We start from the raw sequence: 12,625 nt of genomic DNA on the forward strand, positions 1-12,625 counted from the left end.
TGTATTCTAACTTTTAGGATACAAATGCTTCAAAGTGGCTTGTGGGTAACATTCAATTATATATTTTAAAAATCCAGTTAGTAATACTAACACAAAGCTGTGGCCATGGGAGGGTTAGCCAGGTTTTTTTTTGTTTTTTTGTTTGCCCTGAGTGAAGCCTCCAGAGGGGCGCCATTTAGGCTCCCAGCCTCTGTGTGTGTACACAAATGTGCACAGAGGGGTGCCAAACAAGGTCTTTGTCCCAGGTGAAATAAAGCCTAGTATCGCCCCTGACTAACGTTAAAAAGTGGTGGCCCTGAGGAAGGTGTGGGAGTGGGGAAGTGGAAAATCTAGCTGGAAAAGGCTTAGTTTCTATTTATATAATTGCTTTTTCTTTAATATTTTCAACATGGGCATTTAAGTGTATTGGAGCATCAGGAAAGTTGTCTCCGCATAGTTGAGCCTTATTTGCCACAACCTGGCACAAAAACACACGCAGGGGACATTCAGCAGAACAAAACAGCTTCAGCAAGGAGTGAGTTGAGTCAGGAAACACAAGGTCCTCATTGAAGCAGGTCAATTACTAATTTTATTACAGATTCACAGGGGAAAGGAGTATTGTTGAAAGCTTTCCAGGTCATGTGTCCTTGTCCAGTCAAGTGTACTAATGAATTTCACTAGGTTTGCTTCCTTGGAGGTAGATTATTCTAACTAGCTATCAGCCAGTTGTAGGTGGCAGGTACAATGAGGTTTTCCTCTTCTATTGTCTGAGGCTTTTTGCTTTGCTGGGTGCTTAATTATTGTGTCTTAACTACCTTTTTAGGCAGATAGCAAAAGGGTTTTCTTCTGGAGAATTGGGGCAGGGGGATTGTTACTATTTTAGGTGTGAATTAGGAATAGCAAGGGTGCCCACAGTAAATTCCATTTCCCCCTCCAAATCTTTGGAACCTGGGACACTTTTTTCCTCTATGTGCAAAACATGAAGCACATAGCATGCTTGTTCTGAGCGTATTCCAGCTGAGGAATGACACACCTTCTCCCTGAGCTAGTGAGCCCCACCTGGGCTGTAGGCCCTTGCCTGCTTAAGAAAGGAAGTAAACTTCAGCCTTTTTAATCCAGAGGTTTGTAGGCAGTAATTTCCTAATTCAGCCTGGCCAGGTGCCGTTTAATTTTGCTTTGCTGTTGTTGTTTTCTGCATTGTTCAGTTTCCCAGGACTTCTCTGGATATATTCCAGTTAGCTGGTCTCCACTAGACTCAGCATGGGCTCCTTGATCACAGTGAAACAGATGGTTTGTTTTCTTAGTTGAGTTGCACTGTATGTAGCAGCAGCTTATCAGTGTCCTACAAATAGGCTGTGTTGTACAATCAGAAAGCTTCTTGCCCTTTTCAAGGTGCCAACATAAGACAAAAAAAAACAATCCTCTCAATATTGGTTGGAGTTGGTGTGACAAAGGACAAGGAAGGAAGGGATATGTGAACTAAGATTGGGTGGAGAAGCCAATATAAGCAAGGCAGTTTAATTGCTGTTACATAAGATACTCAGGCTTAATAAGTTGCCAATGGGGAGTCACTTTTTTAATTCCAAGAATGCCCCTCGAGGTACTTTGATGCCTCCTTTATCTCCAGCCAAAATGTGACTCTTCCATGTTCTCTTGCATTGAGTGAGGGAGCACTGAGAATACTGCCTTTAATAGGGATATTCATGCTAGCAGTTTCTGCTCAGAAGGACCCTACATCTAGGGTTGGGCGTTTGCCAACAAAAAATTTGGTCAACTGACCAAATATACTGTCAAAGAGTGGTCAGATGTTTTGAAAGCCTTATCAACAAATTTGATACGTAAGAACAATAAAGTAAAAATGAATTAAGTGAAATTAAGAAAAATCGAATTCATTAATTTCATTGTTTTGCAGTAGCACTCCCTCCCTCCCTCTCTCACTATTATAACCAATTTTAGGTTTGATTTGTCTTAAATGTGAACCATTTATTGCAGAGCAACTACTTGTCTTGGCTTTTATCTTAGAAGACCACAATCAGCCTACAGTTATAGAACTGGCACCACCTGGTTCCTGTAGCAAATAAGTTGGAGTCACAAGGAATTGCAGGCAGTGACCTTTGCTGTTGACGACTTCTTCTGTTCCTACTGCAGTTATAACTCATAGGCAGCAGCAACTTTGCTCATCTGCTAGGTTTGCAGCTGACTGATGTAGGAATGGATTCAAATAACCTTTACTCCTGCCCTTTCTAGTAGTGGCACCATAATGAAATAAATAGCTGACTCTGTATACAGTGGCATTCTTAGCTTCATTGAATACTTGACCAATATCAATTGATCAATTGATTCTCAGTTTATATTTCAGTGATCAATTGATTCTCAGTTTATATTTGACCAGTGACTTGACCAGGATGCCAAGCATACTAGTTCTACAACTGATGATGATATTAGTATAGTATTATAATAATAGTAAAGGAGCTTCCTCCGAACTAAACAAGTAATGAAGCCAAGATAATCCTGGCTGCTGTTTCAATGACAAAAATAATTATGTTACTGTAATCCTTGTGCCTTTTAGTAGTGAGATCTTGACATGTGCTTTCCCACCTGCTTTCAAGGTGATTCCTCCCAAGGAGTGGCAGCCACGCAGGAGCTATGACGACATTGACAGCATGGTCATCCCCGCTCCCATCCAACAGGTGGTGACTGGGCAGTCGGGACTCTTCACACAGTATAATATTCAGAAGAAACCAATGCTGGTTGGAGATTATCGTCACTTGGCCAATAGTGAGAAGTATGTACATGTTAGGACCATTATGGTGTTTGTTTTAAAATGGACAATGATTTAACAGTGAGAGAAGCACTTTCTTATTTAGTATTGATAGAGGCAGCCTGGGTGTTGGCCATGTTTAGTTTCCTCTGTGATGCACCTTCCTGTGCTTTTTATAGGATTTGAGCCTACACATTTTTACGGCAGAGATGGACCGTCTTTTTCTGTCAAGGGCCACACTCTCAGGGATAATCTCTAAGAAGCTGCATGCCTGCTATGGTCAGAGCCAGAGACAAAAGTACTCTGGATTAACTAATCTGGAATAAAGACTTTCCCTCCTTCAATTTCTACTATGGCTGCTTTAGATTAGACTTCTCAGTCCTACTGAGGTCTACTCAAAGGAAGCCCCACTGGGGTTTGATGGGATTGCCCTCCTGCTGTTCTGGAAAGCAAGCTGAAGTAATTTCTCTCTACAAATGCGTGCAGATACAGCAGAATCTCAACAATTTGTTCTTAGCTATCTGGGGGAAAACATATGCTACCCAAGCTATACAAAAAAGGGGAAATGCTTTTTTTGAAAATAATATAAAATATTGTCTCAGTTGCTCTGAAATTACATAGAAAGGAAGAGAAAGCAGTTTGAAAGCCAGAGAAAATAAGTAGAGAAGGAAGGAAGTCTAATGGGGTTTGAAGAATGAGGGCAGCTTTAGGAGGAATCGGAGAAAGGGGAGGTGCATCAAATGAAGTGATTCCCACAGGTGCATTCTGGAGTACACACGGCTAAAGCACCTTTCCCGCATGGTTCTTAATATGGGACGGGGCATAAAAGGCTGCATGGCCATGCTGTTGAGCAAAGAGGGGGAACCTAAATTTTCTCTCTGTGTGTGTTTGTGTGTTTTGTTGGCTGCAATCATCAGCTACCACAATTCTGGTGCTTTTAAGGTAACTAGCTAAGCCACATTGGGGGGCGGGGGGGGGGAGAGGCTCCCCAGTAGTCTAGTTGCCCTGATGTGGCTTGTCAGGTGGAATAAATCTTTACATAGAAATTGCTTTTCTGCAGGAAAGTCATGCGCACTTTCAACCCTATGTGCCAGCTCCAGCGATTTAAAGCTCCTCCACACGTATATGTGTGTCGTGTGGCTGCAGCTGTGTAGTTTGCACACTGTTCCCTACACAGAAGCACATTCCTTATAAAAGTGATCAGGTGTGTGAAGTACAAGCATGTGAGATTAAGTGGGATTGCCATGTCTAATCTTTTGCTTCCTCTTCTTTTTCATTTACCAGGTACTGTACCCCCCGGCACCAAGATTTTGATGACTTGGAACGCAAATACTGGAAGAATCTGACTTTTGTGTCTCCTATTTATGGAGCAGATATCAGCGGTTCCCTTTATGATGCAGTAAGCGACAATGAGATGAGATGAGTGTGTGTCCACTCTGCAGACCCAGATCAGTTTCTAATATCAATTCTAATTAAATGGAAGTGCTGAGAACCTTTTGTGCAGGGATTTCTGGCTTCTTTCAAAAGTACTGCATTTCTTGTGATTCCTTAGTTAGGAGCTGTGACTGGCTTAAGGTGACCCTTAAGCAGAACTCGGTGGATATAGTCATATGTGCATTATACTTAGAGCAGGTTTCAGTCATGATTTGTCTCCCTCTTCCAACTTCCATTGTCATCCTTCCCCCCTTCCTCTGTGAATCAGATCTCTCCTTAACATTGGTGGAGAGTAATTCATGTTGCAGAGGGGAATTTTTGTACCTGTTTGATGGTGTGCGTGTGTGTGCGTATTCCAGTTCTTTCCCTCAGACCTGCTGCCCAGTAGACCATTGCGTGTCCCACACCCCTGCTGTTGGTAATGGCTGCAGGCACCCTGCTCTTGCCACATGTGTTTCCTTAAGACATTGCATGTGGATGTGGCAGCCAGCAGCCTCTCTGTCCTGAAGCAAAAGGAGCTCTTGCTTTCCCTCCTGAGAGTGGCTTCTTTCTCCTCCTATAGGATGTGGAACAGTGGAATATTGGGAATCTGAACACTCTACTAGATATGGTGGAACACCAGTGTGGAATTATCATCGAAGGCGTGAACACCCCCTACCTCTACTTTGGGATGTGGAAAACCACATTTGCTTGGCATACAGAGGACATGGATCTTTACAGCATCAACTACCTGCATTTTGGAGAGCCCAAATCCTGGTGAGTATGTTGTGGGTGGGTATTTAGCATTATAAAAGAGACCACAAAGCCATCTGGGTCCAAAGCAGGACCACTAGCAGGGTTGGCATTCCAGTGAAGCTTCTTTGCGCTCAAATCCTACCCCTGGATGCTCTATACCAAGGAACCACAAGCTTTGAACCAAGGAAACATCACCTACCAAAGCTGGAAGGGCCGTAGCTGAGTGGTTCAGTCTCCTGGTACATGGCAGGGCTATGTAGTCCAGTGTCCAGGTGAAACCACACCCTTTGCACAGAGATCATCCAGAGAATGGGCATGTCACCTGAAAGTGTCTGCAGAGTAAGGGACAGAATCCAATCACATACAGCAGTTGAGAAAGCCTCCTTGTGATGTGACTCCAAAAACCTACAATTCTGCTTCAGCACCCAGGAAAAAATAATATCAAGCAAATATAGGAATATGCAAATCAGGCAGTTTCTGGTAATCTCCTGTTTGGCAAACTCCTGCAGTGATGCAAAGCATGAGTATGTCATATCTTGTCATACCATTGGCACACTGTACCTTTTGGGGGAAAAATCTGCAACGGTCAGATCCTGTTAAGTTGAGAAATGGGCAGGCCTTTCCTATGTAGCAGCATATGGGCTGGGAGTTTTGCTACTGCTGTAGCTTTATTAGTAAATGGTATGTCCATATATGCTCCTGTTGATGTGGAAAAGAGCTGTCAGGGAAGAGGTAGCCTTCTGATTCCTGGGTGCATGGTTTTTTAATTGTATTTAATGCATGGCAACTTGATGGATGTCCCAAAAGTGTACTTTCCTGAGATTAGTGATGCAACTTATAAATACTGACATTTCCAGGCAAAGTGGATCTGAAATGTCACTGGAAAACTGTTGTCTGCCAGAGCACTGTGACAAGATTATTTTCTGCAGTATGATTTCCCATTGGCACTACTGGTCTCCAGGATGACAGTGCCTGAGGGTGTGCAAGAGGTGCCAGGAGCATGGCTCAGACCCCAGTTAATGAGACCATTTTTGCAGTTGCCATTGCCTTCCGCATAGGAATGGACTAATCCAACTAGGGCTTTGGTGTCATGGTGCAGTTGTTGTTGTTTTTTTAAATAAAAAACAAAACATGGCCTCAGGATTTTTCCCATTTAGTCCAAAAGACATACCTCTTCCAGGGGCACCTTTTTGTTTCTGAAGCACACTTTAACTTAGAGATTGATTTATTGTACACCCTCACAGCTCATCTCTTCATTTTTGAAAGCTCAAAAAATCTTGCTTTATTTGCTTCCTGGCCTCCGCTAGGTGGTGCTAGTTCCAAAGCTAGAAGTTCTCTTGGTTCTTTAGACACAGCTATATTTTCAGTGGTTTGATTTTAGCATGCTAATGGGGCTTGGGGCTGAGCTTCTGACAAAGCTCTAAGACAGACCTCTAACAGGAAAGGAGTATATTTTTCCTACTTTAATTTTTCTCTGTTTCATTAGTTTTCTGATCTACAGAGGTAAAAGCAATCCTTAGCAAAGTTCTTCCCCCGTTGGACTAGCATAAGTGGCACTAGAACGTTGCATTAACATCTTTTGGCATTATGGTTGTTTTAGCTGGCTTGTATATGTGATGAGAGGATTGAGTTTCTGTCTGTTTCTTTTAGAATTAGTTTATGATCATTTTGGGTGTTTGCTTTCAATTATTTTGTTGGTTTTTTTGTATTGTAGGTTGCTTTGAGCCTTTTTGTAGTAGGTGCCTTTACAAATGAAATTAATAATGTTAATAGTAGCAATGTAATTCTCACGTAGTGATTTATTCAAAGTGGAGGGTGTAGTGGTTGAAATCTGTTCTGAGTTGCAGCTAGACCTTCCAGTCAATTTCCTCCTCCTTGCACCTCTCTTTTTATCCTGATGGCTCTGCCTTTCCCCATCCATTGCGAATACACAAAGGGATTTTGTAACCCTTTGTCTTTTTCTCTACATTAATATCCTTCAGGAGTAGCAAAGGCAGAATGGTTGGCACCTTGTAAAACAGGAGCACAATATAAAAGCCTCCAGAAAGCAGAGGGACCATAACTCAATGGTAGAGCACCTGCTTTGTATGCAGAAAGTCCAAGATTCACTCCCTAGTGCATCTTGTTAAAAGGATCTGGTAGCAGTTGATGGGAAAGTCTTCCCTCTCCCTGAGACTCTGGAGAGATGCTGCTGGTCAGAGTTAATGATAATGGGCTCAATTGACAAATAGTTTGCCCTTCTGTATGGCAACTTCCTATATTTGTGTTCTGTATGCAGGACAGGGAAAATACTATTTGTTGTGAACCAAAATCCTGCCACTGGAATGGTTTGCACTTGATGGTACATGTACAACACCAATTTCAATTGGCTTAAGTCCCATTTTACTGTCGTAGCTCTCCTCCCCCTCACTAAAATAAGTAAAATAGAATAAAATAACCTGGGAACAGTAGTTTTATGAGGGGTACTGAGACTGCTTTGAGATCATCAGCCTATTTGGTAAATTGTACTTCACTGTGTGTGAGGGACGCAGGTGGCGTTGTGGGTTAAACCACAGAGCCTAGGACTTGCTGATCAGAAGGTCGGTGGTTCGAATCCCCGCGACGAGGTGAGCTCCCGTTGCTCGGTCCCTGCTCCTGCCAACCTAGCAGTTTGAAAGCACGTCAAAGTGCAAGTAGATAAATAGGTACCGCTCCAGCGGGAAGATAAACGGCGTTTCCGTGCGCTGCTCTGGTTCGCCAGAAGCAGGTTAGTCATGCTGGCCACATGACCTGGAAGCGGTCAATAAAGCGAGATGAGCGCCGCAACCCCAGAGTCGGTCACGACTGGACCTAATGGTCAGGGGTCCCTTTACCTTTACCTTACTTTACTGTGTTCCCTGGTTGGGAGCTGTAGCACCAGACTCTCCTTGCAGGCTTACACCAAGGTGAATTGAGCATTTGTGTTTCTATCTGTTGCAAGTTGGATGCCATGGTTTACAAAGGGGCATGAAGACATTGGGCTCTTCCTCTGTGAAAAAGACATCAAACTGATTTAGTAGTGGAATTGTATTCCAAGATCTGCCTCTGGGTATGAAGAAAGTATTCTGGCTTCCTTTGCATAGTCTGCGCTCTGCATCTGACCAACCCTTTTCTTTTCTGACTTCCTCCCCTTCTCCAATGTGCCAATTGGACTACTTTGCTTTTTTCAGCATTTATTGCTCATGTGAATGTTTACTGTTTCTTTATATAAATTCAGCTGAATGGATTATATTCCATGCACTGCGGTTAGAGCCTTTTCCATTCAGGAATAGGCTAGGATTGATTGCCTTTGCACAGAACTGTCAGGTGGAAACAGAACAGAAGCCCACTAGCAAATGCAGCGTTAATACTTGGCTGGATTCAGTGCTACTTAGTCCAGCATTAAAGGGAGGTCTGAGAATACCCTCTGAGCCCGTGCAGTTTTGATAAGAGAAGACTAATCCTGCTTCCTGGTGGGGGTTCTGTAATCAGAAGACCACTCTAGCAGATGTTGCTTTTGTATTAAGGCCAAAAGCAGTTGGGCTTTCTGGGCAAAGATTTATTAACAGAGATTAGTTGAAACCTCTTCTGGCCAATGCAGGAGGGCTTGGGATTTCTGATTTGAAACTCTGTCCTCCTGAGATTGATTAAAAAAAAGAAAGAAAAGCCAGCTTCACACATGCTTCCAGGGTACGTCTTTGCCAAGGACAGCCAGCTCTTCCTCTAAAGCTGTTGCAGCATAGATCTGCATTCATTAATGAGATTCCCATAAGCTGACCCCCTGCCACTGAAGCAGGGCTTGGTGATGAAGGTGACTCAGCGGGCATCAGGAGTTTGACTGCGGCATGAGGTAGGTGGACGTTTTGGCCTATGATGAATCAAGTTGCTTAGTACAAATAGCCCCCAGACCCCACTTAATGAAAAGCACAAAGCACACCAAGTTGGTTCCTGCCCACGCAGGTGGAAACCACCGTTACGACGTGTGTTTATAGCGTTGTTTGCAGAGCTGGTTTACAAATGCATATTTCCCACTTGACTATGCGTCATCAGGTGCCTTTATATTTCTCAATAGGATGTCAGTAAAACCCCAAACAGAATTATGATACAAAATCAAACTGATTGTTTTTCCGGAGTCAGTTCATGCTTCCAGCTTTCTATCAACTGTAGGGTAACCTAAGTGTAGAGAAATCACACAGCGTTACATGTATGTCTGAGCCAGGGCTTGCTCACACACAGTTTCAGAGCCTTGTCTAGAGGCTTGCAGCTTTTTGCTTTGTTTCGCAAGTGCCTTTAGGGCTTCAAACATATACTCTCCTACTAGGGAGCAAGCCCCATTGAAGATAGGATTGTACTGCATGCATGTTAACATGGCATAGAAAGCAGAACAGGGCTGCTTTTAAGCTGAATGCAGCTTCTGGTTAAGGTGTTGACTCGCTCTGTAGATGTTGACTTGCTCTATTTCAAAAACTGGATTAGAATCCACTATCCTGCATGGATTCCATACACCGCAGGAGACAAGACTTGCCATCTACCAGAAAGTAGTGCCTTTTTATGCCTGGTTTGCACCTAAGGCTACAATTAATTAAGGTAGAAACAAGCTGTGGTTTGTTTGATCGCCTATGGGGCAACTTGTTTGGCTTAGCAGTATGTGTGAACCAGGAGTCAATGGAAGTTCCAGTGTCATGGAATTCCTTCCCAAAAGGAAACTCATTAGATCCATGCCCTTTGAGAAAGGGAGTTGAACCTTTTTTCTTTTGTCTGACCTTTCGAGTTTTGATCCTTCACTTTTACACAATATCTTACTTTATGCATCTTATTGCTTTATCATATGAGTGCTTCAGTTTTTGTGTTAATTCATTATGAGCCTCTTTGGGGGACTAAGTAGTTGGGATATAGTGGAACGAATTAATAAAAAAGGACATTTTAAATATTCTGAGTTCTACATTGCCTGTCTAATTAAAGAATACTGCAAAAATGAGAGTCGGGCTATTTCACCTAGATTTTCCTACTCGCCTGACAGCAGCTGTCCGTGATTTCAGGTCAAGATGGGTCCCCCCCCTCCCCCCCGCTATCTGCATACTATGCACTGTACCACTGAGCTGTGGTCCCTCCCTCTCCTGGTTTAAGCTCCAGGCTGGAGCAATATGATACTATTTCGGTGATCCTAATTTCTGAGACCAACACAGACCATTCTTGCTATTGCAAATAATAAGGATGCCATAAGTCAGCAGGGGGAGCTCTTCGATTTCAAGAAAAAAAGACTGGTGCAGCTGGCTGCCTTTTGTCAGAAATGGTTGTTAATGATGATTCCGTGACTCTCCTTCTCTGGTTCTACCTCTGTGGAATTTTCCCAGCTCCCTTCATCCTTTTTATAGACTCTTCAACCCTGGTAGTGATAATCTTAGAGTACCTCAGGGAATAGTAGGAGTGAAGAGAGTTACGAACTCCACCAGTTTGGAAGTCATGCTGTGCAATAACAGAGGCAGAGTTGGTGTTAACAGCCACTGGCAGGAGATATTTATGCATCAGGACATTGCACTCATTTCTACATGAGTGCCCTTCCATGCCTTAAAAAGAGTTCCTTCACAATAAAATCTTTGTTCATGTCAGTTCCCTTTCCCTATTACATATGCAAGAATTTATTTGGTGGCTTAACCAACTAAAGTTTGGGTTGATTAATCAGTAGGAGCCAGTTTTAATCAATGGAGTATCTTATATTAAGGCTGTAATAAAGATTTGATATGGAAAAAAGGGGGGATATTATTCTAATAGCAAATGATCAATCACTGTGTTGTAGCTTATGCTGAATTATAAATTATATCATACTTCCATATGTTTTAAAGGGGCAAATATTGAGGCTGTAGTATTGTGCAGTTTTATAAATATAATTGATTGATAAATGAGTTAAATGACAGGTGATGGATTGACAAAAGATCTCCCTCAATTCTTCTAGATTTTTAGCTTTTTCAAGTGTGCCTTGGTGTGCAACAGTATTGGAGAATGTGGCCAGCTAGTTGTGTATTTATAAAGCTACTCTGCATTTACCTTTGGGGCAGAGTTAAAATTAACCTAGGGCCATTCTACATTTAGTTATATGTGTGTCCTTTCTGTGCCACCCAAAATGGTTAGCTGCAGGTGAGGTGGTTTTGGATTTTGCTGGTGTGACCTGGAAACTGATGCAGTATTTTTGAGAAGTAGCAGCTTTTGGTTCCTCCAAGGCCAGAGTGTGGTTGGAAGCAGCCACATCCATTGCTAGACACTTTGAAGGTCAGTGCACTAAGCTGGATGTATGGAAGCCGGAATCAGAAATGTCACAAGAAGAATTCATTGCTCTGTTGATCAGGCAAACACAGATGGCCTGCCAGTCATAGGGGCTGACTGTTCCCTTCTGAACTTGAGGAATCACTGAGGAGTGAACTAGTTTTAGTCCACCTGAGTCTCTTATGAGTCTAGTTTCCTGGCCCTTGCAGTTTTTCGCCCAAAGCCTGTAGTCCTTGGTCAGCTGTCATGGTGTAATAAGTTTGAAATCTGCACTACTTTCCCTTATCTGCCCTTGCACTGGAACATGAATTCATGGGGCAGGGTATAACATGGAGTATTCAGGAGGAGGACAACTGGCTTCAAAATCCACACCATTGGGAGCTTTTGTGCTGCCAAGAAATTTCATATTAAGCCGCCCACGTGGGGAGCTGCCAAATTGAGCCCATTGCTTTGCATGCTTCTCTTCATCTAATTATAACACACAGCTCTTTCATTCCTTGCTCTAATTACCACCTTTTCCCAGCCTGCCCTCAGTCTTTGCATTCAGTCCTATTCTGCATCCCATATTGAACCTCTGGTAGTGGTGGGAGGTTTGCGCTGTATCAATTAGGCATATTATATATAATTACCTTATACACTTATATGCAATGATTAAAATGCAGCAAATTGCTAAATTACATTACTGGAAAGCTTAATGTTTTTTCTTTTTGAGAGGAAAAGAAGGAAAACCAATTGAACTCTTCCTTCCTTTCCCTCCCCAAAATACAGCCAAGCTTATGAATATTTATGTGCTGACCTTTGTAACCCCCCCATGTCTTTTGAGGGCATTAATCATAGGGGTGTTGATAGTAGGAAGCATAGGTGGCGTTACTTCTGTTCAGAATCTTGATACCAAAGTTGGTCCACAGAATGATCGACACAAGCAAGAGATGTAGTAGACCCAAATACTGTTTTAGCAAATATTAAAGAAAACCAGAGGAAACTATCACTCAATTAAAAATAATTCCAAATAAAGCTTGGCTGAATATTTTGGATACAGTCAAACCTTGTTCTGTGTCCGCCTCCGCTTGCGTCTGCTTTGGCGGATGTCCGCGGCAAACCCGGAAGTACCGGAATGGGTTACTTTTGGGTTTGGCGCATGCGTAGAAGTGTTAAATTGCACATGCACATTGTGGCGCTTCGATGTGCTTCATTTTCGGGTTGTGGCAGGGCCTCTGGAATGGATCCCCGCCATAACCTGAGGATCCACTGTATTAAAATACTGTTGAGTGAGAGTTTTGAGGCAAGCTAGCAAAAATAAGGAGGATACAAATGTGGAGGAGAATTCTTGTGTCGGCTTTCTAAGTCAGGCAGGCAGGAAATAGGAAGAAGTGGACCCAAGGAAAGGGAAGGAAAGTGAGTAGACTTTGGGCAGGGACCAAGGTAGCAGCTATGAAGAATGGAGTCTTAATTGGTGGA

The 12,625-nt window shown here is 42.8% G+C and overlaps 1 protein-coding gene across 3 annotated transcripts in view; it reads left to right on the forward strand.

Annotated features, from left to right (window-relative positions):
• The window catches only part of KDM4B (lysine demethylase 4B), a 186,542-nt gene that overhangs the window by 31,918 nt on the left and 141,999 nt on the right, over nucleotides 1–12,625 (forward strand). For 2 of the 3 annotated variants that reach the window (XM_081846063.1, XM_081846065.1), the window contains exons 3-5: nucleotides 2,589–2,764; nucleotides 4,025–4,139; nucleotides 4,737–4,930. In XM_081846063.1, the coding sequence (XP_081702189.1) occupies nucleotides 2,589–2,764; nucleotides 4,025–4,139; nucleotides 4,737–4,930 (485 nt within the window). Of the gene's footprint in view, nucleotides 1–401; nucleotides 555–2,588; nucleotides 2,765–4,024; nucleotides 4,140–4,736; nucleotides 4,931–12,625 lie in introns of all 3 variants that reach the window. The other variant, XM_081846064.1, reaches the window with a different exon arrangement.

The sequence above is a fragment of the Podarcis erhardii genome, assembly GCF_964252035.2.
Source record: "Podarcis erhardii genome assembly, chromosome: 18".
NCBI lineage: Eukaryota > Metazoa > Chordata > Lepidosauria > Squamata > Lacertidae > Podarcis > Podarcis erhardii.